Source organism: Myxine glutinosa, chromosome 9, assembly GCF_964187855.1.
Source record: "Myxine glutinosa chromosome 9, kmMyxGlut1.1, whole genome shotgun sequence".
NCBI lineage: Eukaryota > Metazoa > Chordata > Myxini > Myxiniformes > Myxinidae > Myxine > Myxine glutinosa.
The window spans coordinates 62,675,461-62,700,167 of record NC_136269.1 but is presented as its reverse complement, the minus strand read 5'-3'; the positions used below and the strand labels follow the sequence as shown (position 1 = coordinate 62,700,167).

Genomic DNA, 24,707 nt, shown 5'->3' with positions numbered 1-24,707 from the left:
AATATCAAGCACGTGAGCCTCTCCGTTTAGGAGTCTATCGGTAACATCACACACACACACACACACACACACACACACACACACACACACACACACACACACACACACACTGTGTTTTATATATATAGATTTTGGGCCATTTTAATGGGATGCTTTGAATGTAGCAGGGAGATCATAGCTTGCATATTTGGAAACAGATACCTTTTTTTAAAGGCTCCCTGAATGAGGCATTCAATGTTTGTTTTTTTTAATTTAAAAAATCCCATTGTATTGCAAAAATAAATTTCAATTTTGAACATCACCAATCCAATACGAGTATTTCTGATGTTCACAATTACCAGATACTTCGTTTTACAAAGGAAATGACCTATTTGAAAAGTAGTGAAGTTTTAAGTACTTTAGATTGAAAAAAAAAAGCATTTCAAAGCAGTTTACTCGTAGTTTAAAATGTATTTTCGAAGTTCAACACTGAATTATTTATCAGCATTAATATGTCAAGGCAGATCACATAAAATTGAAATGTGTCGAGGATGTTTTTACCTCCAAAAGTCAACCCAAGGCACATCAATGACAAATGTGTCACAATAGTACACGGGTTTCACAGAAATACCAAAAACTCACTCTGTATACCTCTACCGTTCATGCATTCAAACAAAGTGTAATTAATGCAGACTGTCAGGCACAAGCCTTGGAAAATTGGAATTCATGTACAACTGGTTGAAGTAATAATTTACCTTTCAATTTCCGACACAAGGCAAGTAGGAATAACAGCTGCAAAGTGCAACGTCACACATCATGTATGTGTAAATCCAGCATTGGCAGACTTTGCCTGGCAATCTGTCGACATTTAGGTGCAGAGGACTTCCGAAACGGGAAGAATCGGTGTCCCATGCAATGCAGCTGTGACATCAATGAAGGTGACACTTGGACGTCTAGGGTATTGAAAAGGTTTTGAAAATTAATCTTAAAGATTACTTTGGTGCATTTGTGAAAATAGAACCATTTTAAAAGTTCAATCAGTCGGTTAGCAAAGCCGTTGAAAACTGAATCTGTTGGACAATAATCCTAAATGCCTCAATGATGCAAGCCTTTCAGCTGGCGCATGAATGAATGAGAGCAAGAATGAAAAACAGAATTCCAACTTGAGAGAAACAACACATTTGAGCATCTCAAAAAGAAAAAAAAAAGAGCTATATGTCGACAAATATAACCATTTCCGGTTTCCGGTGGTGGCAACTTTTCTTCTCTCCTCCGAGTGACTTCCGGATTTGTCTCTGTTGTTGTCGATTGCTGTCCACTTTTGCTCAAGCCCATTGTTTCATTGACATGTATGTTGCATGCCTGTTTGGTTATTTTGATATTGTCAGTCTGCTTTGGCTAGTTACGCATACCCAATTAAGCCCTGGCTCACATACCTGTTTGTTGTTCTTTCGTCCCATTGTCTCTTCCCATCCCAATTCTCATCCCAGCTCAAAATCCTTTCTTTTACTCTCGATAATATGCTTCATCAATGGCTCCTTCCCTACCTTTTTATTTCCGCACCGTTCCATCACTCATTTTCACCCTTATTCAAATCCCTTCACTTGCCCTCCTCTTCTTTGTTCTCAACATGATCTCCCTGAAAATCATCACCAATTATCATTCATTCTCAGCTCATTCCTATCATCCCTTCTTTTTCTTCCTCTTCCGCTCACTCTCCTTCCCCGTCAATCTTTGAAATGTCAATTTTTATAATATTTTAACCTTCCTACACTATCATTTCAAAATTTCCCCCCCCCCCCCCCCCTACATTGCTTCCTCTTCTTTCTTTCGCAAACTTGCCCTATCTCCCATCATGTTCATATATTGCTGTCTTTGTGTCTTTAATTACCCTTCCCACCATCACAATGCTGATGTCAGTCTTGTTCTTGCTGACCTTGGCAACAAATTCATTTTGCCATTAATGTATGATTACCGATGTGGTAAACTCTATATCAGCACCCTACCCCACATTATCTCGTCCTCCTACCACCACCCCTATCCCGTGTCCCTCCCTCTACTCCATGTTCCCCCCCACAAAATCCTTCTCCACATCCTCCCCTGCTGACAGTGTCCTCCCCCCCTGCCCCTTTTATCCTCTTGTAGCCTGATCAAGTGCACTAGAACCAGTTCTTCCATGAGCCTCGACTATGTATACAAAAAAGTGTTCGTTCCTCTGAGCCCGATCATCAAGCAAACACTTCACCTGCATTAAGCATAGTATGATGGTGATACAAGGAGGTCGGTGAGAACAACTAGCTGGTCATCAGTAAATCGTTGTTTGTGCTCTTGCCAGTTGTCATGATGTGTTCGGCGGAAGTTGGTCAGAGTCTTTTTGACAGTCATCTGCAAATACATTATGGGCATGTGAAAGGGAGCGGATGAAGGCAGCTTTTCTTACAACCGCTTGACTGTGAGGTAATGACGGCTTGCTTCTCTGAGGAGGGATTAAAACGCTTTGCACAAAACTTTGCATCATGAACATGAATTATATTCTGATGCCTTCAAGAAACGCATCCACCAAGAGCAAGAATGAGTGGAAAAAAAAGATGGAGAAAAAGGACTAACCTCCCTGTTGGGTTTCAATTCATAGTCCGGGGACAAACTTGAGGACAAGTCTTTTTGTGTCGAGTACATTCACACTTGTAAAATAAACTACATATTTAGATTCACAAAGTGATTGCCAAGGGTAAGCCTCCTTATGGATCGCATTATAACCTTAGCCTTCAATATTTAGGGGTAGAGTATAAATTAAGAAAATGTGTCCCAATCTACAATCTATCTATAAAACTCACCATCATGAAAATCGGAGGAACATTTTTCAAGATATGATCAAAAAAGTGTGTTTTTTGTTAATTCATCACAATCCCAAAAAAAGTAGGTCAAGGACACGAATCAAATATCAGGTGCACAACATCAGTGCAGGTAACACTATGTTGGTGCAAGAACATCTTGAAAGGTTAAGCGGTCTTTAAGATGCCGCATTGGTAAAACTGAGCAATGACAAAAAAACGCGGTATTTTTCAGACCGCCATTTGACCTTGACCTTTAACTCGGAGGAGTATGATGTAAATGTGGCTTGCTCTCGGCTATCTACAGAAGGCAATTTCGTTCTGATCAGACAATCCTTAGTTGAGTTTTGGTGAAAAATGTTTAAATGCATAATTGGGTCATGACCTTTTAAAATTAGGTCAATGACAACAAAAGGTTATGTCAACCCGCATACTTTTTATCCCCATTGACGCAAATTTCATTCCGAAAGTTACAGCCGACTCCAATATACATCTCGGACATTGGCAGAAAGGGAAGAAACCAAACAACCAACCTAAATGGTGTTTTGTACTCCAGGGGGTCCAAGAAACTCTGTGGTATCATTAAAAATTGGGGGCACTAATTGTAGAAACAAACCCTAAAACAGCTATAAGCTTCCCCGATTCTATAGCGAGGAGGCTTAATAAAGTAAAAATAGGGACAACACCCCTAGGTGCTCACGTGGTAGAATAAAGCAGTATACTACACCGACTAAAGGTATTTTAAACAGTATCACGGTATTTTAAACCAATTTCAATGGTTCCGAGGAGACAGGGCAGCATGTACAATCATACTAACATAATCATGAGACTTTAAACAAACAAATAAAAAATACCTATTTTGGAGGGCAGCCAAAATACCACCTACCCTCCCCCCGAAAACCACCTTGGACCTTGATTTTTCTAATGCCGTGAACAAACATTCTTACATCAAGGGAGATGAAGGTTGTGATCAAATTTTAACAAAACTGTGTGTCGTTTCGGAGGAAAAAGCAAATTCATATTTTTTAAGGGGTGGGGGAGGGGTCAAAACTGCACCCACTTTGACCCCAATTTTTGTAATGTGTGAACAAACTTGAGTTGCAACATACCAAATGTCTTTTTTTTTTTTTTTTTTTGTATACTGAATCGAGGCTCGTGAAAGAGCTAAAATGCTAGCCAAGTTTGGACACAATCCCTCCCATCAGCAGTTTCGGAGAAGTTGCAATTGTTTACGGACGGACGACGTGCCATCCAATAAGCTCCCCAGAAATATATTCCAGGTGGGCGAAAAATGCAGTACTTTCATACAAAGTCACCTCGATGGGCTGTGGGTCATTAAGGTACTGACTGAGCTCCATGAGAAGCTGAGGCATCCATGTTGGCACATCGTAGGGACTTGAAAGTACACAGGCACTGAGACCAAGCACACCGGCATGACGACGCACAAGGTCTGCAGCAAAACAAGAGTGGAGGGAAGAAAACATATACAGAGGAAAAATGACGTTTGTGCAAATTACACTTCTCTATGCCTGGCTCTTAATACATTTTAGACAAATTGCAAATTGGCAAAAAAAAGATTAAAGTCTTTGGCATATGAGGCATTTGTTTATTCGATAAACAAAAGTGGCGTATCAATGAATTCTACCCGCTCCCCCCCCCCCCCCCTTCCTTAACCCTTCTGCCCTCCCACCTCCCTCCTCCCCTCACACATGACCATTTCCACTTCCTCTTCTTAATTTTAACCCCTTCTATCCTCTCCTCTCCCATGAATATGAAATACATGAGTTGTATAATCCCATAGTTATATTATTAGTCATAATGGCATCAATATGTAAATGCAATGCTATATTCTCCACGTCTCGTAGAGTATTTGTCCCCAGCAGAGATCTCAGGGCTGGACACGTACCAACAAATGGGATATTATTTGCCCTGCGGCAACGAGGAGGAAAATGGGTTTGGCAGAGCCATTCAAAGTGTTCCTGCATAGCGTGGTCCATGTGCAAGAAGCCGCACTGCAACAGTCCACCAAGTGTGGTGGCAGCCATCTCACGAACCTGCAAATTGAGATGAATGAGGCAGTCGCTGAGTAGATGAAAAAAAAAGAAGAGTACGTTAGTCTTATTATTTCCGCCACTAAAGTAGGACAAAGGCTATGTTTTCATCCCTTATTGTCTGTTTGTCTGTCTGTCTGTCTGTGAGCAGGATATTTCAAAAAGAAATTATGGATGGATTCGGATGAAACTTGCTGGACAAGTTGGGTGAGTGACGAGGATATATTGATTGGATTTTGGTGAAGATCCAGATAAAAATACGAGAACGCTTTAATTTTCAAAGAGATTCTTCATCATTGAGAGATGGGGCCAAAAACGAAATACACCATGTATATATATATATATATATATTGCATTCAGGAAGTATTCAGACCCCTTAACTTTTTTCACATTTTGTTATGTTGCAGCTTGATGCTGAAATCGTTAACATTCATTTTTTTCCCTCATCAATCTGCACTCATTAATACCTCTCCTCAGTGGAAGACACATGAAAACCCACTTGGAGTTTGCAAAAACGCACCTAAAGGACACTCAGACTGTGAGAAACAAGATTCTGTGGTCTGATGAAACCAAGATTGAACTGTTTGGCTTCCGTCTGGCCACTCTGCCATAAAGCCCAGATCGGTGGAGTGTTGCAGTGATGGTTGTCCTTCTGGAAGTTTCTCCCATCTCCAAACAGGATCTCTGGAGCTCAGCCAGAGTGACCATCGGGGTCTTGGTCACCTTTCTTACCAAGGCCCTTCTCCCCCGATTGCTCAATTTGGCCGGGCGGCCAGCTCTAGGAAGAGTCCTAGTTGTTCCAAACTTCTTCCATTTAAGAATTATGGAGGCCACTGTGCTCTTGGGAACCTTCAATGCAGCAGAAGTTTTTTTGTAGGCTTCCCCAGATCTGTGCCTCGACACAATCCTGTCTCTGAGCTCTGCAGGCAGTTCCTTCGACATCATGGCTTGGTGTTTGCTCTGATATGCATTGTCAGCTTTGAGACCTTATATAGACAGGTGTGTGCCTTTCCAAATAATGTCCAATCAATTGAATTTACCACAGGTGGACTCGAATCAAGGTGTAGAAACATCTCAAAGATGATCAACAGAAATGGAAGGCACCTGAGCTAAATTTCAAGTGTCATAGCAAAGGGTCTGAATACTTAATGTCAATGTGATATTTCAGTTTTTTCTTTTTAATAAATTTGCAAAACTTTCTAAAATCCTGTTTTCTCTGTCATTATGGGGTATTGAGTGGAGATCGATCAGGGAAAAAATGAATTTAAACGATTTCAGCATAAGGCTGCAACATAACAAAATGTGAAAAAAGTTAAGGGGTCTGAATACTTTCTGAATGCACTGTATATACATATATATGTATATGTATGTGTATATATATATATATGTGTATATATATATATATGTTGTTATATATATATATATATATATATAAATATATATATATATATAAATATATATATATATATAAATATATATATATATATATAAATATATATATATATATATAAATATATATATATATATATATAAATATATATATATATATATATAAATATATATATATATATATATATAAATATATATATATATATATAAATATATATATATATATAAATATATATATATATATATATAAATATAATATATATATATATATATATAAATATATATATATATATATAAATATATATACATATATATAAATATATATACATATACTGTATATATATACATATATATATACACACTTTTTGAGATATCATGCTATATATACCCTAACTTTGAGGGTATATATAGTGGGTATATATAGTATATACCCACCCAAGAGTGGGTTCATCAAAATGTAGTGGTCTGAGAGGGTCATTAACCAGTGTGGCAGCTACATTCAAATGTAAGGTGTGCACAGAGGGAGCTGCACATGGAGGAAATGTTGAGTTGGATCTTGGAGACGGCGTGAAGCTGGAAGGTGTGAAAACATTTTGCAACCCCGGAGACATGCTGAATGGAGAAGGTGCATCAGACTCGGCAACGGTTGCTCGAGTGAGATGTGCATGGAAAAGAAGTTTCGGGAACTGAGTGGCGTGTTGATGAGGAGGGGAGTGTCGTTGAAGCTGAAGGGAAAGGTGTTTGCTGCATGTGTGAGAAGTGTTATGATTTATGGGAGCGAGACATGGGTAATGAACGTAGAGCAGCAACAAAGGTGGGAAAGGGTGGAAATGCGAATGGTTCGATGGATGTGTGGAGTATCGTTGAGAGAGAGGAAGACAAATGATGAATTGCGAAAAATGATGGGAATAGAGCCTGTGATTGATGCTGTGAAGAGGAACAGGTTGAGATGGTTTGGTCATGTGTTTAGGAAGGATGAAAGTGACTGGTTCATAAGAGTGATGGAAATGAATGTAGAAGGAAGTCGAGGACGGGGAAGACCGAGAAAGACTTGGCTAAAGATGATGGAAGAAGAAATGCGGGCAAGGGGGTTAACAAGGGGAGATGCAGAAAATAGGGCAAAATGGAGAAGATCGTCATGGGGACCGCAAGGCTAACCCCCGCTCTAGCAGGGAAAATGGCCTTAAAATGCATGTTGTTGTTGTTGTTGTTGTATATACCCTGCAAAAAAAAGAAACGCAAAACTGCAAAAAAAGAAACACAAAAGTGATGAAACAGACTTGGCATTTAATATGGAATATTTTTTTTGTGGGGGTGAACTTACTTTTCAAGATGTCTTAGAACCAAAAGTTCATTGGAATTATGTTGAAATTATTCTCGATTTTGTTAATGTGACCTTTAAAAGAAACAAAAACCACATTTGACATTTCGAAACAAATAAATTGATCCTTGAAAGTGATGTAAATTGATATCGAACTCAATTCATGGACAGTACTGTGTTAAACTTCTGTACGTTTTCCAGAAGTATCTCTTTATTTTGCACATTAGCCAAAAAATTTTTTAACAAAAACGAAAGTTAAATTACGACTGGGATTACAGACAGTAAAATTACAGTTCAGTACTTCGTGTAACCCCCACGAGCATTCAGGAGAGCACGCACACGTTGAGGCATGCTGTTCATGAGATTTGCCAAGGTTTGGACAGGAATCGCTTGCCATGCAGTGACAATAGCCTGCTGCAATTCACGCACAGCCTGCTGCAATTGGATCATGCGAGCACGATGAGGCCGTGCATTGTCATCTTGGAAGACAAAGTTTCCTTGAAAGGCTGCACGAGCAAATGGAAGCACTGTTTCTTCCAGAATGGCCCAGAGCTTGAACTGGTTCAGGTTTCCATTCAGAACAACCAGGTCAGTTTTGCCCCCTGCATGAAAAGCAGCCCAAACGGTCACCCCACCACCTCCAGCTTGGACTCTTGGCACTATACAATCTTTGTTGTAGGCTTCATGCACTTGTCTGCGCACTCGGACGTGGCCATCTTGACGATAGACCAGAAATCTAGACTCGTCACTGAAGATCACGTGATTCCAGTGTCCTGGCTGCCATTGACGGTGCTCTCTGGCCCACTGCAATCGGCGCTGGCGGTGTTGTCTGGTCAGACGTGGCTTTCTCAGGGGACGCCTGGCATGATAGCCTGCTTCAACTAGTCGTTGGTTGACTAGGCTTCTGGATACAGGCACATTTGTCAATTGCTACCACTCAGCCCTAAGCCGATTAGCTGACTTGGTACGGCCATTGCGGACTAACCGGTGCAGCTGGCGTTCATTCCTCCTTGTGGTTCTGCGGGGACATCCTGGCCTCGGTATTGGAGTAGGGACACCCCTCTGAGCATTTCGTTTCAGGATCTTTGACACCTGACCTTGAGTGATGCCATACTGCCGAGCAATAGCACGCTGTTTCATGCCGTAATTTCGTTAAGCCACCACTCCATGACAAACAGCATTGTCGAGTTGACGGACCATCTCCAGAAGAAGCGGCAATAACTTTTGGAGACGTGCAGCAGTTGTTTTCCACGAATACAGAACGCAACAACCCTTGTATACCCGACTGTGAAGCCAATCATCAAATGCACCTGTCCGTACATTTTGCCACGCCACCTGTGATATAATCCTGTTGTTGACTTCTTGCTGTGACAGACAATCAGTGACATGGTTCTTTTAACAAATAAATCACCAAAGTGTAAAAGAAACTCACCAGATTGATATACTGAGTTAGGAAAGTAAACCCAAGTCAAGAAAAAAAAAAAATTCCATATTAAATGCCAAGTCTGCAGATGTATATTTTATATATCATATAAATAATCAGATGGTAATCGATGGTTCCATATGGCACACATGGAACAGTTGATTTTCAAGGTGAAGGTCATCTGTGCTCAATATCTTGTATGGCCACCATTAGAGTCCAAAACTGACTGTCATCGTCGTCCCATGGAAGCAATCAGATCCCGAATTGTGGCCTGGTGAATGTTCAGTGCTTGTGCCAACTGTCGGAGGTTCTGTGGTTGTTGCTGACGTGCTCGCAGTCGTTGATCCAGTGCATCCCATAAATGTTCGATTGGGTTTAAATCTGGAGACTTGGAGGGCCATGGTAGGACCTGGATGTTGTGATTCCTCAAAAAGGCTGTTGTCAGTCTTGCCGTGTGAGGCCGGGCGTTGTCTTGTTGGAAAATGACGTTCGCTTGTTGCATAATGGGAAGAACGTGTGGCCGAAGAATCTCATCCGTGAGTTGTGGCATGTTTTCGCTGTTCACTTGCTGTAAGATTGTAATGGCATGCAAATGAAAACCCAACGTTTTTATAGCCCCACAAGTGATGTTGCACGTGCATGTCATGTTGGTGTGTTTCGGCGCCAGGCTCTCACGTGGTTGTGTTTTTGCGATTGGTCCATCTTTTCGCCAAATTTCTGCAGTACCTCATTCTTTCCACACAAATCAATCCCAATCCATGCAGAAATGACCTATTCATTTTTGGTATTAATTTTGTGTGGATATCGGCAACACTCTGTCAGATATTTACGATTTTACTACTTTTGCGTTTCTTTTTTTGCAGGGTATATATGTATGTATATACGAGGGGCAGTCAATAAGTAACCTTAAAATATTTTTCACAACTTCTTTATTGCATGTACATGTGTAATAACTGTTATTTTTCAACATAATCTCAATTGCATTCAATTCATTTTTTCCAGCGCTTTACTAAGGCCTGGATTCCTGTAGAAAAAAATATTTTGGCTGCTTGTGTAGCCATTTTTGCACCACCTCTTGGACCTCTTCGTTGGATCGGAAAGTGGTTTCACCAAGCGCCTTGAAGTGGCCCAAAGATGTGGTAATCCGAAGGGGCGAGGTCTGGCGAGGAGGGTGGATGGGAAGACACTAAAAATGCAGGTCCTCGATTGTTGCAGCTGTAGCGCGGGCAGTATGGAGCCGAGCATTGTCATGCTGCAGCAAAACACCGGTAGTGAGTAGTCCACGGCGTGTTGATCTGATTGCTGGTTTCAGATGGTTTTTAAGGAGGTCACAGTATGATGCACTGGTGACTGTGATCCCTCTGGGTATGTAAAGCTCCACAAGTATGCCTCAGCTATCCCAGAAGAGCGTCAGCATCACTTTTCCATCGGAAGGCTGTGTGCGGAATTTTTTGGGCTTCGGTGAAGTTGAATGGCGCCACTCTTTGCTTCTGGCTGAAAGTAGTGGACCCAGCTTTCATCCCCAGTCTCTACACGCTGTAAGAAAGCGTCGCCTTCTGTTTTGTAACGACGCAGAAGTTCTTCACATGCGTCCATTCGCCGTTCTTTCAGTTCGGGTGCGAGTTGTCTCGGCACCTACCTTGCAGACACTTTGCGAAACCCCAGCACGTTGTGAATTATAGCCGGTGAAACCGGTGTTGTCAATGAATGCGTACGTATTATGTTGACAAACCAGATTATGCTGGATCCCTTGGCTTGAGAATTTCGAAGCTTTGACGCACCAAATCGCTCAATGGAGGCCGCCATCTTGCGGATGCGGAAGTATGCATAACAAATTGAAAAAAGTTCAATAGGAGTTTGTTTCACCCGTCTGTTCGATTTACAATCTTATGCACCTCTAATTTGTAATTAAAATACTTTAAGACCAACCTCGGCCCGCACGGGCCTGGTTATCTTCAACGAAAATCGTCACCAAACACCGGAACCAATGAGATTAGAGCATTTGAAAAAATATTTCAAAAACCAAATCACTCAATGGAGGCCGCCATCTTCCGGATGCGGAAGTATGCATTAAAAAATTGCGAAAAAAGTTCAATAGGAGTTTGTTTCACCCGTCTTTGTTTGATTCACATTCTTATGCACCTCTAATTTGTAATTAAAATACTTTAAGACCAACCTCGTTATCTTCAACGAAAATCGTCACAAAACACGGGAACCAATGAGATTCGAGCATTTGAAAAAATATTTCAAAAAAGCTTATTACGCGTTTCGGAGGGTGAAAACGGCATCAAATATTCTAAAATTGACGAAGAATTATTTTTTAGAAATCTCGCGGCCGTAGGGAATAGTTTTTCACGGCCGGAAATATCCGAAGTTGAGACGGAATTCACCGAGTTAATCAAGAAGTAAATTTTATCAATTTTAATCTCATTCACAATGCAAATGGTGTCATTTTAGGTCTGAATTTGCGAAATTTTGTGAGCTGACCAATCAGCGATCAGCTTAGGTCAGCCAATCAGCGCCATCGACACGGTTTGATTAACGACAATCACACATTGCCGTTGAAACGGCGCTATCGTCTGATCTGTCGGCACTGATCTTACTGCAAGCTAACTTCTTCTCGTGGAGGAAGCCGCAGTGCCCGGAGAGAACCAGTCCTGACAGCGACTGAAGTTAGACAACACACATACTGTGAAAACGTATATTAAGCCCAGTTAAAATTTCTTAAAATAGGCCTGAAGCTAGCACATCGTATAGTTACTTCCTTAAGCTTCTTGTGACATTTATTGTATGTAGGTATTGGGGAGGACTGTCTGCTCTTCTCTTTTACCAAGTCTTACTAGGTACGGTACCTACTACACCTACCTACTACCTAACCTACTGATGCCATAGTGATGGGTAAAATAGTGGCAAGAGGCTTTGGCTTCGCCGGCTCATTGCGGCTTTACAGTCGGGTACTAGTATGGTGTGCTGAACCATGGCTAATGTTGAATTAGGAGACTACTTCATCCAGCGTAATGCGACGGGTTTCCCTTAGCACGCGCTCAACTCCTGCAACCATTTCTGGTGTGTCGGTTGTGTGAGGCCTGGCCCGAGCAAGCAGCATCTGCCACACTGGACACTCCACTTTTAAACTTCCTGTCCCAGTCGTACACCTGCTGCAGCGATAAACAAGCGTCACCATATCGCATCTTCATTCTGCAATGGATTTCACTGGAATTCACACCTCACTTCCCAAGAAACGGATGACAGAACGTTTCTTCTCCTTGGTGCATGCTTATAAGGAAGCCGTCATCTTGGCACGGGTACCTCGCTAGTCTATATTATAAAACAGGAGTGTACATCCGTCCGTCCGTCCCCAAACTACTCCCTCAGTTTTGGGGCTAGCCCGGCCAAACCTCCTGTGGAATGTTTTGGGGTCCCAGCGGATGTTCTAAGGTCGGTAGAAGGTTTCAAAAAATCCTCAATAAAATTATGATTTTGAAATTGAATAGATACGAACCTGCCACGAATCCGGGAACCCGATGTTGTGGCTTACCAATATGGCGGCCCACCATCTTGGTCATCCCACTGCACCTCGCTGGGTTCCTAAGCCGCCATTTTGTTGGCGGCTTAGGAACCTAAGCCGCCTACTCAAACGTGCCTTGACTTGGAAACATGATCGGTTATCATTACATAATTGAAGCATATCATCAAAATCTGGATTCTGATATGAGGATTGGATGCTGCAAACTAAATAATTTCCAAATCTGGAGTGAAATCTGACAAAATTTACCATATCTCCGATTTTATAACCAAATGTATATGCATTTATTTAAGCGAGGCTGTGATTCTCATTCTGGGGTTAGTTTTTTTTTAATTCAACCTCATAATCGTTTTTAACTTAATTATTACTTCCATGGGAACTGCTCGGAGACACGTTTTTTGAATGAAACGTTTTTAGCAAAGAACACTTTTTTAGTAATGGGGACAGCTGTTAGTCAATTCTGAAGTTGGAATTTTGAAGATCAGTTCGGATTAAGAGTTTGTGGAGCTTATAGCATTGTGGTTTTTAACCATAGGTGGGCGCGATTCGGAAAATTTTAAGTCCGCTTACCGCTTATCCGCTCCGCCAGCCCGTGTAGTCCGATTCGCTTATCCGCTTCAGCGGCCGAAAATCTTAGTCCGCTTACCGCTTATCCGCTTCGATTCGATTTTTTTAAAGCGCTTCGACGTTTTTAAAGCGATTTTTGACGTTTCTAAAGGGAATTTAATGCTTTTTAAGCCTAAATAGCCATTTCTAACTACTACAAAGACAAACAAAGCTTTTAAGATCAAAAATATACATTTTTATTTAAATAAAATTTATTCAAAATTTATTGAAATAAAGTTTTCCACTCGACTCTACTCTACTCTGCTGCGCGCGAGCTGAGGGGTCAGGGCGCAGATCTCGTGACTGTCCTCCACGTCCCCCATCATGTTGACCGCCGGGTTGTGGATGTCGCTGTGCTGGGACTGCTGGTTTGCGTCGCTCGTGTGCCTGTCCCTGGCACTGCCGCTGGGCTGGAGAGTCAGAAATCTCTCCATCTTGACGTATTGCCGCTCTAGCGTCCAATAAAATATTCAGTTTTCACTTACTAGGGCGTGCCCGCACGTACGTGCTTGCCCGTACGTGCTTGCCCGTACGTGCGTGCAAAAAAACATGCGTGCAAACAACAACAACAAAAAAAAACTTTGAAACCACGTGGCAGTAACGACCACAGAACCCCCCCCCCCCTCTATTTACATGAAATGGTTTGGTCCATTCGCAAAGCCAAAGCGAACGGCTTGCGAGTACGGTAGAAACCCCCCCCCCCCTCTATTTACATGAAATGGTTTGGTCCATTCGCAAAGCCAAAGCGAACGGCTTGCGAGTACGGTGACCATACCTTGGGAACCACTTGTCCGATTAATTTCAAACCTTGAAAAGGCACATCCTCGGGTCCCCAGCAATATACCTGGCAAGTTTCAATTAGATCGGACCCGTGGTTGTCGAGAAACAGCGGTCACAGACAAACACACACACACACACACACATACACACAGAGATTACTGGAATTATAGATAGATTATTCACTTAAATAAATATTCACAATTCTAGAGTAACGGCTCAGGCTAACAGCTGATTTGGCGAATCGCGATGCGTTTTAATTTTTCGGTAGTCCGCTTACGCTTATCCGCTTCGGTTTCCGGGGGTTGTTCCGATTCGCTTATCCGCTTCGAAAACGTTAGTCCGCTGCAGCGGATAAGCGGATAAGCGGACTTTCGAAGCGGACCGCCCACCTTTGTTTTTAACCATGTGCGGAAATAAAAATGGGGTGGAGTGGGAGTGGGGTTGAGGTGGTGGGGGTAGGACCAGTTGCAACTGCTAAACCAGAAAGCATCTGAAAAAGCAAAGCCCGTCCACGTCCGTTTGTATTCAGCCATCTTCTTCTTCTTCCTCCTCCATATGCTCAAAATAACGAAATTGGTAAAAAAAAATACAAAATGAAAATTGATTTATTTTATGCAGCCTTAATCTGTGAGCTTTAGATCTAAAAAACACAATCTGCTTCTACCTTTTGATTGGTGAACAAATTAATTAACCCAATGCGCGCGCACGCACACACACACACACACACACACACACACACACACACACACACACACACACACACACACACACACACACACACACACACACACACACACACACACACACACACACACACACGACTTATAGGAAGTTATGAGGGGTGGCAATTTGACTTCTCGCCCCGAGCATCATTTTTACTCGATACGTCACTGCTCCAGTGTACTTGCGATCTGTTTTTAAAATTCCCTCTAGATGATGGACCCAGATTGCGTATATCATATTCCCGACAGGAAGCGACTCATTGTTACCCGGCAATGCCGGGTACTTTTGCTGGTATATATATATGGGTAAAAGGAGTGTACGTCCATCCGTATATATATATGTACACAGTCATGTGAAAAAGTAAGTACACCCCATGTAAAGTTTTGACTTTTTCAACATATTTCAACATGCAGCTATTTGATCTTCATTTCAACAATATTGATAGATAAAGGTGATATAATGTAACAAATATCATGAAACATTTACATTTTGTAGTCCATTGTATAATTTAAATAAACATATATGCAAATTTCGCATGTGGAAAAAGTAAGTACACCCCTACATTTATCACTACATCAAATACCTAAAATTAGAATCAGGTGCATCAGCTCATGTCATGTGCAAATGATTAGAACATCGTTAGAGAGGATCTTGGAGGAACCTGTCTTATTTAAACCTCAGACATTTAGTTTGTTTTGCTCTTTGTTATTGAAGTGTGTGGCGTCACCATGCCTAGATCAAAAGAGCTCTCTGAGGCCTTCAGAAAGAAGGTTATAGATGCCTACGAGTCTGGGAAGGGATTTACAAAGATCTCCAAACAATTTGAAATCAATCATTCGACTGTCCGGAAGATCATCTACAAGTGGAGAAGATTCCAAACAACTGCCAACTTGTTCAGGCCAGGCCGCCCCAGCAAGTTCAGCCCGAGAGCAGACCGCAAGATGCTGAAAGAAGTCTCGAAGAACCCCAGAATGTCATCACGGGACCTACAGGTAGCTCTTGCCACTGTTGATGTCAAAGTGCATGAGTCTACCATTAAACAGAGGCTGCACGAATTTGATCTACATGGGAGGTGTGCCAGGAGGTAAACCTTTGCTGTCCAGAAAGAACATCAGGGCAAGACTAAAGTTTGCCAATGAACACCGAGGCAAAGACCAGCACTTCTGGAACAATGTGCTCTGGACAGATGAGTCAAAGGTAGAGCTATTTGGCCACAGTACCAGAAGACATGTTTGGCAAAAACCAAAGACAGCATTTGACTACAAGAACTTGATAGCAACTGTAAAGCATGGTGGTGGAAATATTATGGTTTGGGGCAGCTTTGCTGCATCAGGGCCTGGGCAGCTCACCATCATAGAATCCACGATGAATTCTTCAATGTACCAGAGGGTGCTTGAGGATAATGTGAGGCCAGCTGTCGGAGAAGTTGAAGCTCAACCGAAGGTGGACCTTGCAACATGACAATGACCCTAAACATACCAATAAATCCACCAAGGAATGGCTGAAAAAGAAAGAAATGGAGGGTTCTGGAATGGCCAAGTCACAGCCCGGATCTAAATCCCATCGAGATGTTGTGGGGGGATTTGAAACGAGCTGTGCATGCAAGAAACCCCTCAAACATCGCACAGCTGAAAGAATTCTGCATGGAGGAGTGGGCAAAAATTTCTCCCAGTCGATGTCAGAGACTGGTAGACAGTTATAAGAAATGCCTACTTGAGGTTGTTTCTGCCAAAGGGGGCAATATGACCTATTAGAGCCAAGGGTGTACTTACGTTTTCCACATGTGAAATTTACATTTATGTTTATTTAAATTACTAGGGCATGCCCGTACTATATCTATATCTAAAATTATATCCCCCCCCTCTATTTACATGAAATGGTTTGGTCCAAAGCGAACGGCTTGCGAGTACGGTGACAATCCCCCCCTCTATTTACATGAAATGGTTTGGTCCAAAGCGAACGGCTTGCGGAGTTTGGTAAAGAAATCGCCATAGCATGCACAAACGCGCAGGAAAGCGAAAGAATCGCAAATTAGTTTTAATTAGTTTTAAAACATCGTTTAATGCCAACATAGCGGCAACATAGTTTGCCAACGTGAAATAAATGAATACGCTCTCAAATGTGCCGTCCGAGGCAGAGTCTGTTCGCCACGTTCGGCACACGTGATAGCTCGCTGCTCTCTGATTGGTTGAATCGTTTTTTGGACATAGCTCGCTAACTACTTGTCCGATTAATATGAAACGTTGAAAAGGCACATCCTCGGGTCCCCAGCAATATACCTGGCAAGTTGCAAGTATATCGGACCGGTAGTTGTCGCGAAACAGCGGTCACAGACAAACACACAGACACACACACAGACACACAGAGATTACTGGAATTATAGATAGATACAATGGACTGCAAAATGTAAATGTTTCATGATATTATATCACCTTTATCTATCAATATTGTTGAAATGAAGATCAAATAGCTGTATGTTGAAATATGTTGAAAAAGTCAAAACTTTATATATATATATATATATATATATATATATATATATATATATGATTGATGTATATATATATATATATATATATATATATACTGTATATATATATATATATATATATATATATATATATATGATTGATATATATATATATATATATATATATGATTGATATATATATATATATGATTGATATATATATATATATGATTGATATATATATATATATGATTGATATATATATATATATGATTGATATATATATATATATATATATATATATATATATATATATATATATATATATATATATGATTGATATATATATATATATGATTGATATATATATATATATGATTGATATATATATATATATATATATATATATATATATATATATATATGATTGATATATATATATATATATATATATATATATATATATATATATATATATATATATATATATATATGATTGATATATATATATATATATATATATATATATATATATATATATATATATATATATATATAATATATATATATATATATATATGATTGATATATATATATATTGTTACAGACGCGGCTTTTAGATGTTATATTGACCGAGCGGTGGTGTATTTAACCGCGTCCGAACAGTTACTCCCCGATTTCACCCGACGTTGACCAGATCGCCCCACGGATATTCAATCGGGAAATCTCTAAAGCGATCGCAAGAGAATGAAAAAGAAGAAGAAGAATACGGAGGAAGAACAGATTTATTATACACACACAAGCAAAGGATGGAAGAAACAGTGACACAGCGAATCCTTAACTTACACTATTCATTTTTACTTAGCCCCAAGACAAACGAGCAGGACAGGACGTTCACACTTACACAGGGGATAATGCAGGCAGGTAAGGCTTGAGATGGAGGCAAGGTCGGGAGGCCGCCGTTCGCAATTCCTCGCGGTTTTGGCGGGAAACCCTCCGTCGCGTATCCACTGCGGGAGACGCCACGCGCTGGTTCGGCACACCTGCTCCTTTTCTTGGGGTGGGGCCGTCTCTCTCCTTTCAGCGCGTCTCTCCAAAGCTGGTTTCCTTGCCGAGTACCTCTCCTCTTTGGCTTGGAGCATTTCGCATCTCACCGCCTCTCTTTGGTGCAGCCTCTTTGCTCCTCTCCCAGGGTCATCTCCAGCTCATCTCCAGTCATCTGGCAAAGCAGTCCCTTACAGTCGCTTTTATCACCTCGGCCGAAATCAAGCCGCCGGCTCCGAGGGCACGCCTACCGGGTCGATCACCGCGGTGTTGATTGGCTGTTAGGGCCGGTTCACTCCTTCCCTCTTCTGACGAGGTGGAGACACGCCTTTCTTCTCCAACCTTACCTCGTGGCCAATGGTGGTTGAAGAGAAAAACCGACCAAAATGCGGAAGGCAAATGGAAGGGAGGTTTTGGGGAAATTGGAAGGGCCTACGCTTATTTTGTTTGATACAATGCAAAGTCAATCTAGTGGGAAAACACATACTTAGCCTACATGGAATAAGGAAATACACTATTTAAAAGATATATCGTGGCCTGCGTGTACTTTTCATGCAATTTAACTAGGACGCTGACTGCGACCATTATTTACATTACAGGGTGGTACCGTACGTTTGTAACGTTCACATTGTAACGTTTCCACTTCGTTACACTTCCTCCAAAATTGTTACACTTCTCAAATTCGTTACACACTTCTCAAATTCGTTACACACTTCTCAAAATCGTTACAATATATATATATATATATATATATATATGATTGATATATATATATATATATATATATATATATATATATATATATATATATATATATATGATTGATATATATATATATATATATATATATATATGATTGATATATATATATATATATATATATATATATATATATATATATATATATATATATATATATATATATATATATATATATATATATATATATATATATATATATATATATATATATGATTGATATATATATATATATATGATTGATATATATATATATATATGATTGATATATATATATATATATATATATATATATATATATATATATATATATATATATATATATATGATTGATATATATATATATATATATATACATATATATATATATATATATATATATATATGATTGATATATATATATATATATCAATCATGATATCTCAAAAAGTTGTGGATGGGTTACGACAAAACTTGCTGGATGAGTTGGCTAGGTGACAAGAACAAGCCAATTTGATTTTGGTTCAGATCCGGATGCAGATCTGGCCTCATGGGATATAGAACAAACTGTTCAGCCTGGCAGAGGGAGGTTTGCGCTCTACTGAGTGTCTTTGAGGTTAAGTAAGCAGTCATCAACTCGTGTTTACAAGTGGCTTTTTCTCTGAAGAAACAAATAAAATTTCAGCGACAATTGTTACCACTTAACCGTTCAAGGTCAAGCCATGCAACAAGGCAACTGTCCGCATCATGCAAACTGATCTCTGGTCTTTGTTATCTTGTCAGACATACCTCAAGCTGTTCATCTTGGAGCAACTGCAGTACAAGCCGACGGAGAGCAGCAACTGCTGACTTGCTGGCAAGGAAGAGGAATAGGTTGTAGAAAATCAAGGTTTGAATAAAAGGCAGCACAGTGTATCGAGCATGCCAGGATGCACAGTCCACGACCTGAGGGCAAAATTGGCAGGGTTATATCTGAGTACTCAAAGCTCAGAGCCAAACTCTTCAAACTCCATTGTTCTCCAACGTCTGCCCCCTTCTACTTATGCTCAAATCAAATCCATGCGAATATTCTCTTACCTGCTGCAGCAAATTGACAACATCTGGTAACTGCTTGGGTGTCAGCAGAACCTGAGCCATGATTGCTAATGCCACCTTGGCATCCTGTTTCACTTCATCATGGATCTCTTTGTCGACTGGAGCTACCTGTGGGCAAACAAGATCTGAGGAGTGTACATTATTGTTATCATTTTATTTTTTACAGTGTCTAAAGCTCATAGTGAAGCGGCCACATAGAGATCTCACAGACGTGGACATACAGACAATACACAAGACAACACAGGACTCTTAGACGAGACAAACAACCACCAAAGCTTGGGGAGTGCCGTCACTTCCCAGGGCACTCTGGGTTCCAGCGATACCACACCAATGGCGCTGCCTTTCTCATCATCGGGGTATTTGCTAAGGAGACAATTTCTCCTCCCTCTGGATGCCAACCTGTGGGGATTGTGCTTGCTCTTTTCCTTTTAACTGCTGAATGTCAAGCAAGGAAGCAGCACGGACCATTTCAAAAGTCTTTGCTCTGACTCAGCCGAGGTTTGAACTGCCGACCTCCCAGACTCGGAGAGCAAGCTCTAAACATGACACCACACTGATTGCTAGTGTCTACTCTTTTGTAACTTTGGAAACATCCAACCTAATGACCTTAGCGCTAGCTAGCTGTTTGGCAAATGAGCACAACCCAGGCTTCCTCCCTTTCAGTTTCATGTTAAACAGCAGGAGCGAGTTTCAAAAGTTTGGCACGAAAAACACCACATTAGCACCAGGAAGGGTCCTGTTATTCACCCAACCCTTTTGGGGTATATAGAGTACAGTAGATCTTCGCTCAGTTATGTAAGTAAATCTTACCTCACATATGTTGGGATTTCTCCAAAGTTCTTTATTTAGTGTTATAAACAGCATGATATATAAATGCTTGTCCCAAGAATGTGTCAAAAAATGGCAATTTGGCGGCCATTTTGTTTATGCTAATTAGAAGGTCAAAAACTCAAAATTCGGCTTGGGAACCAGGTTAATCGAATTCAGCATAACCTAATTATGTTAAAAAGTGAGGTTCCCAACTTCTACCAAAAAATGCACCTAACATTCACATTTCTCAGCAATCCGTCTAGTCTATATACTAATATGTACCAAGTTTGGTCAAAATCCCATCACCGATTCACGAGTTAGTGAATTTTTACCGAACGTTTTTTTTTTTAAACAGGATTTTTACCGAACGGGACCTCTTACCTTTGACCCCACAATCTAAACAGTTCATCTTTGCATCATAATACATATTTGTACCAAGTTTGACTTGGATCTCTTCAGCTGTTCTTAAGTTCTCGCTGTAACGAAAATCCATCCATATAAAGTCCTTCCTTAGCACACCATAACTCCTATCCACCTATAAGCCCTTCACCCGCACCTTGATGGAGTACCGCTCTCCCCACCGGGCTGCCTGCCGTGGAAACCAAGGCCTTCAACTTCATTGGAATCTCCTGCACTGAAGGTGAGTCTATGGGCTTATCACTTCGCCATCGCAGACAGGTCGGTGGTCTCTCTGTCTTCTAGTGCCTCCTTTCTGGTCTTGCACCCTCTCCTCTTTCCTGCTTTTCTCCCACCCTCCCCCCAGGTTTTTCAGGGCTCACATTGTCCATTGTCATCGTTCTTCTGGTAAAACTACTTTAATCCAGGATCACTGCTCACCTCCACTCATTTGTTCCTCTTCAATCTCATTCTTCCCTCCAGGTCAAGACAGCTGTTCACCACCATCTCAAATCGTCACAAATCTAAAACCATGATCTTTCTACCCTCATTAACCCCTCCAAAATCTCTCCTAATTTTCCAGTTTTCCTCCTTCGAGTTTCCTTCTCCATGCATGCATGTTTTTCTTTAGTTTTCCTCCTTCTTTTTTCATGCAAAACAAATTCCCCCATGTTTTGCGTCCTGGTTTTGTCTGTTACATCCTAATCCGTTCAGTCTGCGAGCTTTTCCACGAGCCTCGACTACATATACAAAAAAAAAGAACAAAAGAGTAACAGATTTGGGAAGTGTACAGAAGTGTATGTATATATTCTGTGCTGAAGGCCCCACAAAATGAGCCCCACACAAATAGGAACCAAACACTACTGTGGAAGCAAACACTATTCATCCCCTCCTGAAAAAGATGAACTAGAACAATTCTGGAAATTAATTTATGAAGATTGAAAAGAACACAACAAGGAGGCAAAAATGATCCAAAACTTGGAAGTGAAGAAGCAACATCTTGAGGAAATTCCCCCAGTAATAATTGATGCAGAAAGACAACAACTTGCAAAGATGGCAAACTTCAAAAGCCCCGTTCCAGATAGGATTCTGAACTTCTAGCTAAAGCAATTGGATGACCTTCATGTTCACTATGCTCGAGCATTCAATAATTTGTCCAAGGGAACAGGAAATGGATGAATGGCTCAAAGAAGTTAACACCTTCCTCATCCCAAAATTTGAAGAAATCCAACTACCTCACAAATACTGGCCAATAACATACCTACCAACACCATACAAACTTTCAACAGGGATCGTCACAGAAATGATGTACCACCAACTAACACAACAAGGAGGCCGAGAGGAGGAACAGAAGGGATGCAAGAGAAGATGTTACAGAAAAATCGATTACCTTACTATTAAATAGTTATACTCAAAAATTGCAATACAAGAAGAACCTAATTGTCCACAGCATGGATAGATTATAAAAAATTTTGATAGTGTTCCACATTCATGGATGTTAAATTGCATGCAAATGTACAAGACCATCCACCAAATAATCAAACTGATTTAGAAAGCAATGGAGCTTTGGAACGTCACACTAACACTGCAACACATGGAAGGAAAGATTGAAACACCAGGGGTGAAGATTTGAAACAGGATCTTCCAAGGAGACAGCCTTTCACCCCTCCTGTGTTGCCTTGGCCCTGGATCCACCAAGTAACCTCATCAATGAGCAAAGACACAGATACACCCTAACATTGAAAAGACGAATGTCCAAAGAAACAAGAAAGGTGACATGTACTACAAGCGGATGATTTAAGACACTGCACCGAGTGACGAAAACTGGAAAAACAACTGAAATTACTGAAACACTACTCCGAAGACATCCACATATAATATAGCCTACATAAATGCGGCAAGTGCACTTTTTTACAAGGTAACCCAACAAAAACGGACAACATAAAAAGCGACCTAAATACAACAATACAGGCGCTAGACAATGAAGCATCATAGAAATACCCCAGAATAGAAGAGGGCCACCAAATATGTCACAAACAAATGTGCAAAACAATTATCAAAGAATACCTACGTAAAATGAGACTGATCCTGAAAACACACCTTTCTCCAAGAAACAAAATCAAAGCCATAAGCCAGTTCACAGTCAGAGTATTCCAGTACAGCTACGAAAAAATAAACTGGTCACAATTAGAAATCAATAAACCAATTTCAAAGCAAGAAAATTCCACACCATTCACAAAATGGTTTACAAAAATCAATGTATCCCGAGAATGTACCTGCCAAGACGAGAAGGAGGTAGTGGAAAAATGGAGCTCAACCAAGTGCACAGAATGCCAACTGTAGGATTGGCTGAGTACGTGAAAAGTGCATCAGACCACTGAATTAAATTTGTACATAAACATGAACACAGCAAGCCAAAAAAGGTGACCCTAACCCACCTTGCAAAAAACTTCCAAAAAAAGGTGTGAATAGAAGATGTCACACACAAAACCAAAATAGCAACAAATAAAGCCCCAACGATTGCAAAAAAAGACAAAAGAAAAATATACGGCAAAATAACAACAGACAACTGAGAGAACAATTTAAGAGCAGAGATATAAAAAAAAGAGTTGGACAGATTGGGCTTAGACAAAGAAGGCTCATTCGAATGGTTAAGAAGAGGTCAGCTCAACTGAGATGGAGAACAAATCATCATAAATGCTCAAGACCAAGGAAACTACACCAACAGCTTTAAGGTGGCAGGACATTGCAAGGTAGAAACGGAAAGCACAAGCCACCGCCTACCTGGATGTAAAAAAAAAGAAACTCATGTCATAACAGCTGTGCACACAAAGGCGCAACAAGGTACGTCGGGTAATCTACTGGGACACCTTCAAGAAATTCAATATCCCAGTACCAGAAAACTCATGGAAACATGAATCAAAAGCAATCATTGAATACAAGGACATAATGCTCACGTATGACCTAATGATTCCATCCAGCGTGAACATAGAAAACAAGGCATTGTGACCAGACATAGTATGGATGTACAAAAAAAGGAAAAAACGTCATTGCTAATTGAGATGTCAGAACCTCGTGGTTTTGGCCTAAACAACACAGAAATGAAGAAAATCACCAAATACGAGTTTGTCCAAAATCAAGTTAAATGATCTTGGAAGCTGAAGAGCACTGAAATTATACCAGTGATAATTGGAGCAATGCGAATGATAACTAAGATATTTACAAATAACCTACAAACTATCTCCAGGAACATTATCACAAACAAACTACAGTTGGAAGCTGCCAGGGACTTATTGATAAGATCCCTCGGAACAAAACTCTGGAGAATACCAAAACTTCACAACTTAGTCCATGAATTGTGATCCCTTACAGAAACGGAGATGAATACTTCGAGTCCTGCGAGAACTTCGTTCCACCTTCTGAAATTAGCACATGGAGATAATGACCAATGACAGACACACACACACACACACACAGACACACACACACACACACACACACACACACACACACACACACACACAC

The 24,707-nt window shown here is 40.6% G+C and overlaps 1 protein-coding gene across 2 annotated transcripts in view; it reads right to left on the bottom strand.

The window, feature by feature from the left end:
* Positions 1-430: 430 nt before the first annotated feature.
* Positions 431-24,707, bottom strand: part of PSME4 (proteasome activator subunit 4) — a gene marked incomplete in the record, with an annotated part of 199,381 nt that continues 175,104 nt past the window's right edge. Inside the window, 6 exon segments of one of the 2 annotated variants that reach the window (XM_078784398.1) lie at positions 431-932; positions 2,225-2,364; positions 4,127-4,260; positions 4,717-4,864; positions 19,671-19,826; positions 19,959-20,084. In XM_078784398.1, the coding sequence (XP_078640524.1) occupies positions 2,230-2,364; positions 4,127-4,260; positions 4,717-4,864; positions 19,671-19,826; positions 19,959-20,084 (699 nt within the window). 2 annotated transcript variants of the gene reach the window in all.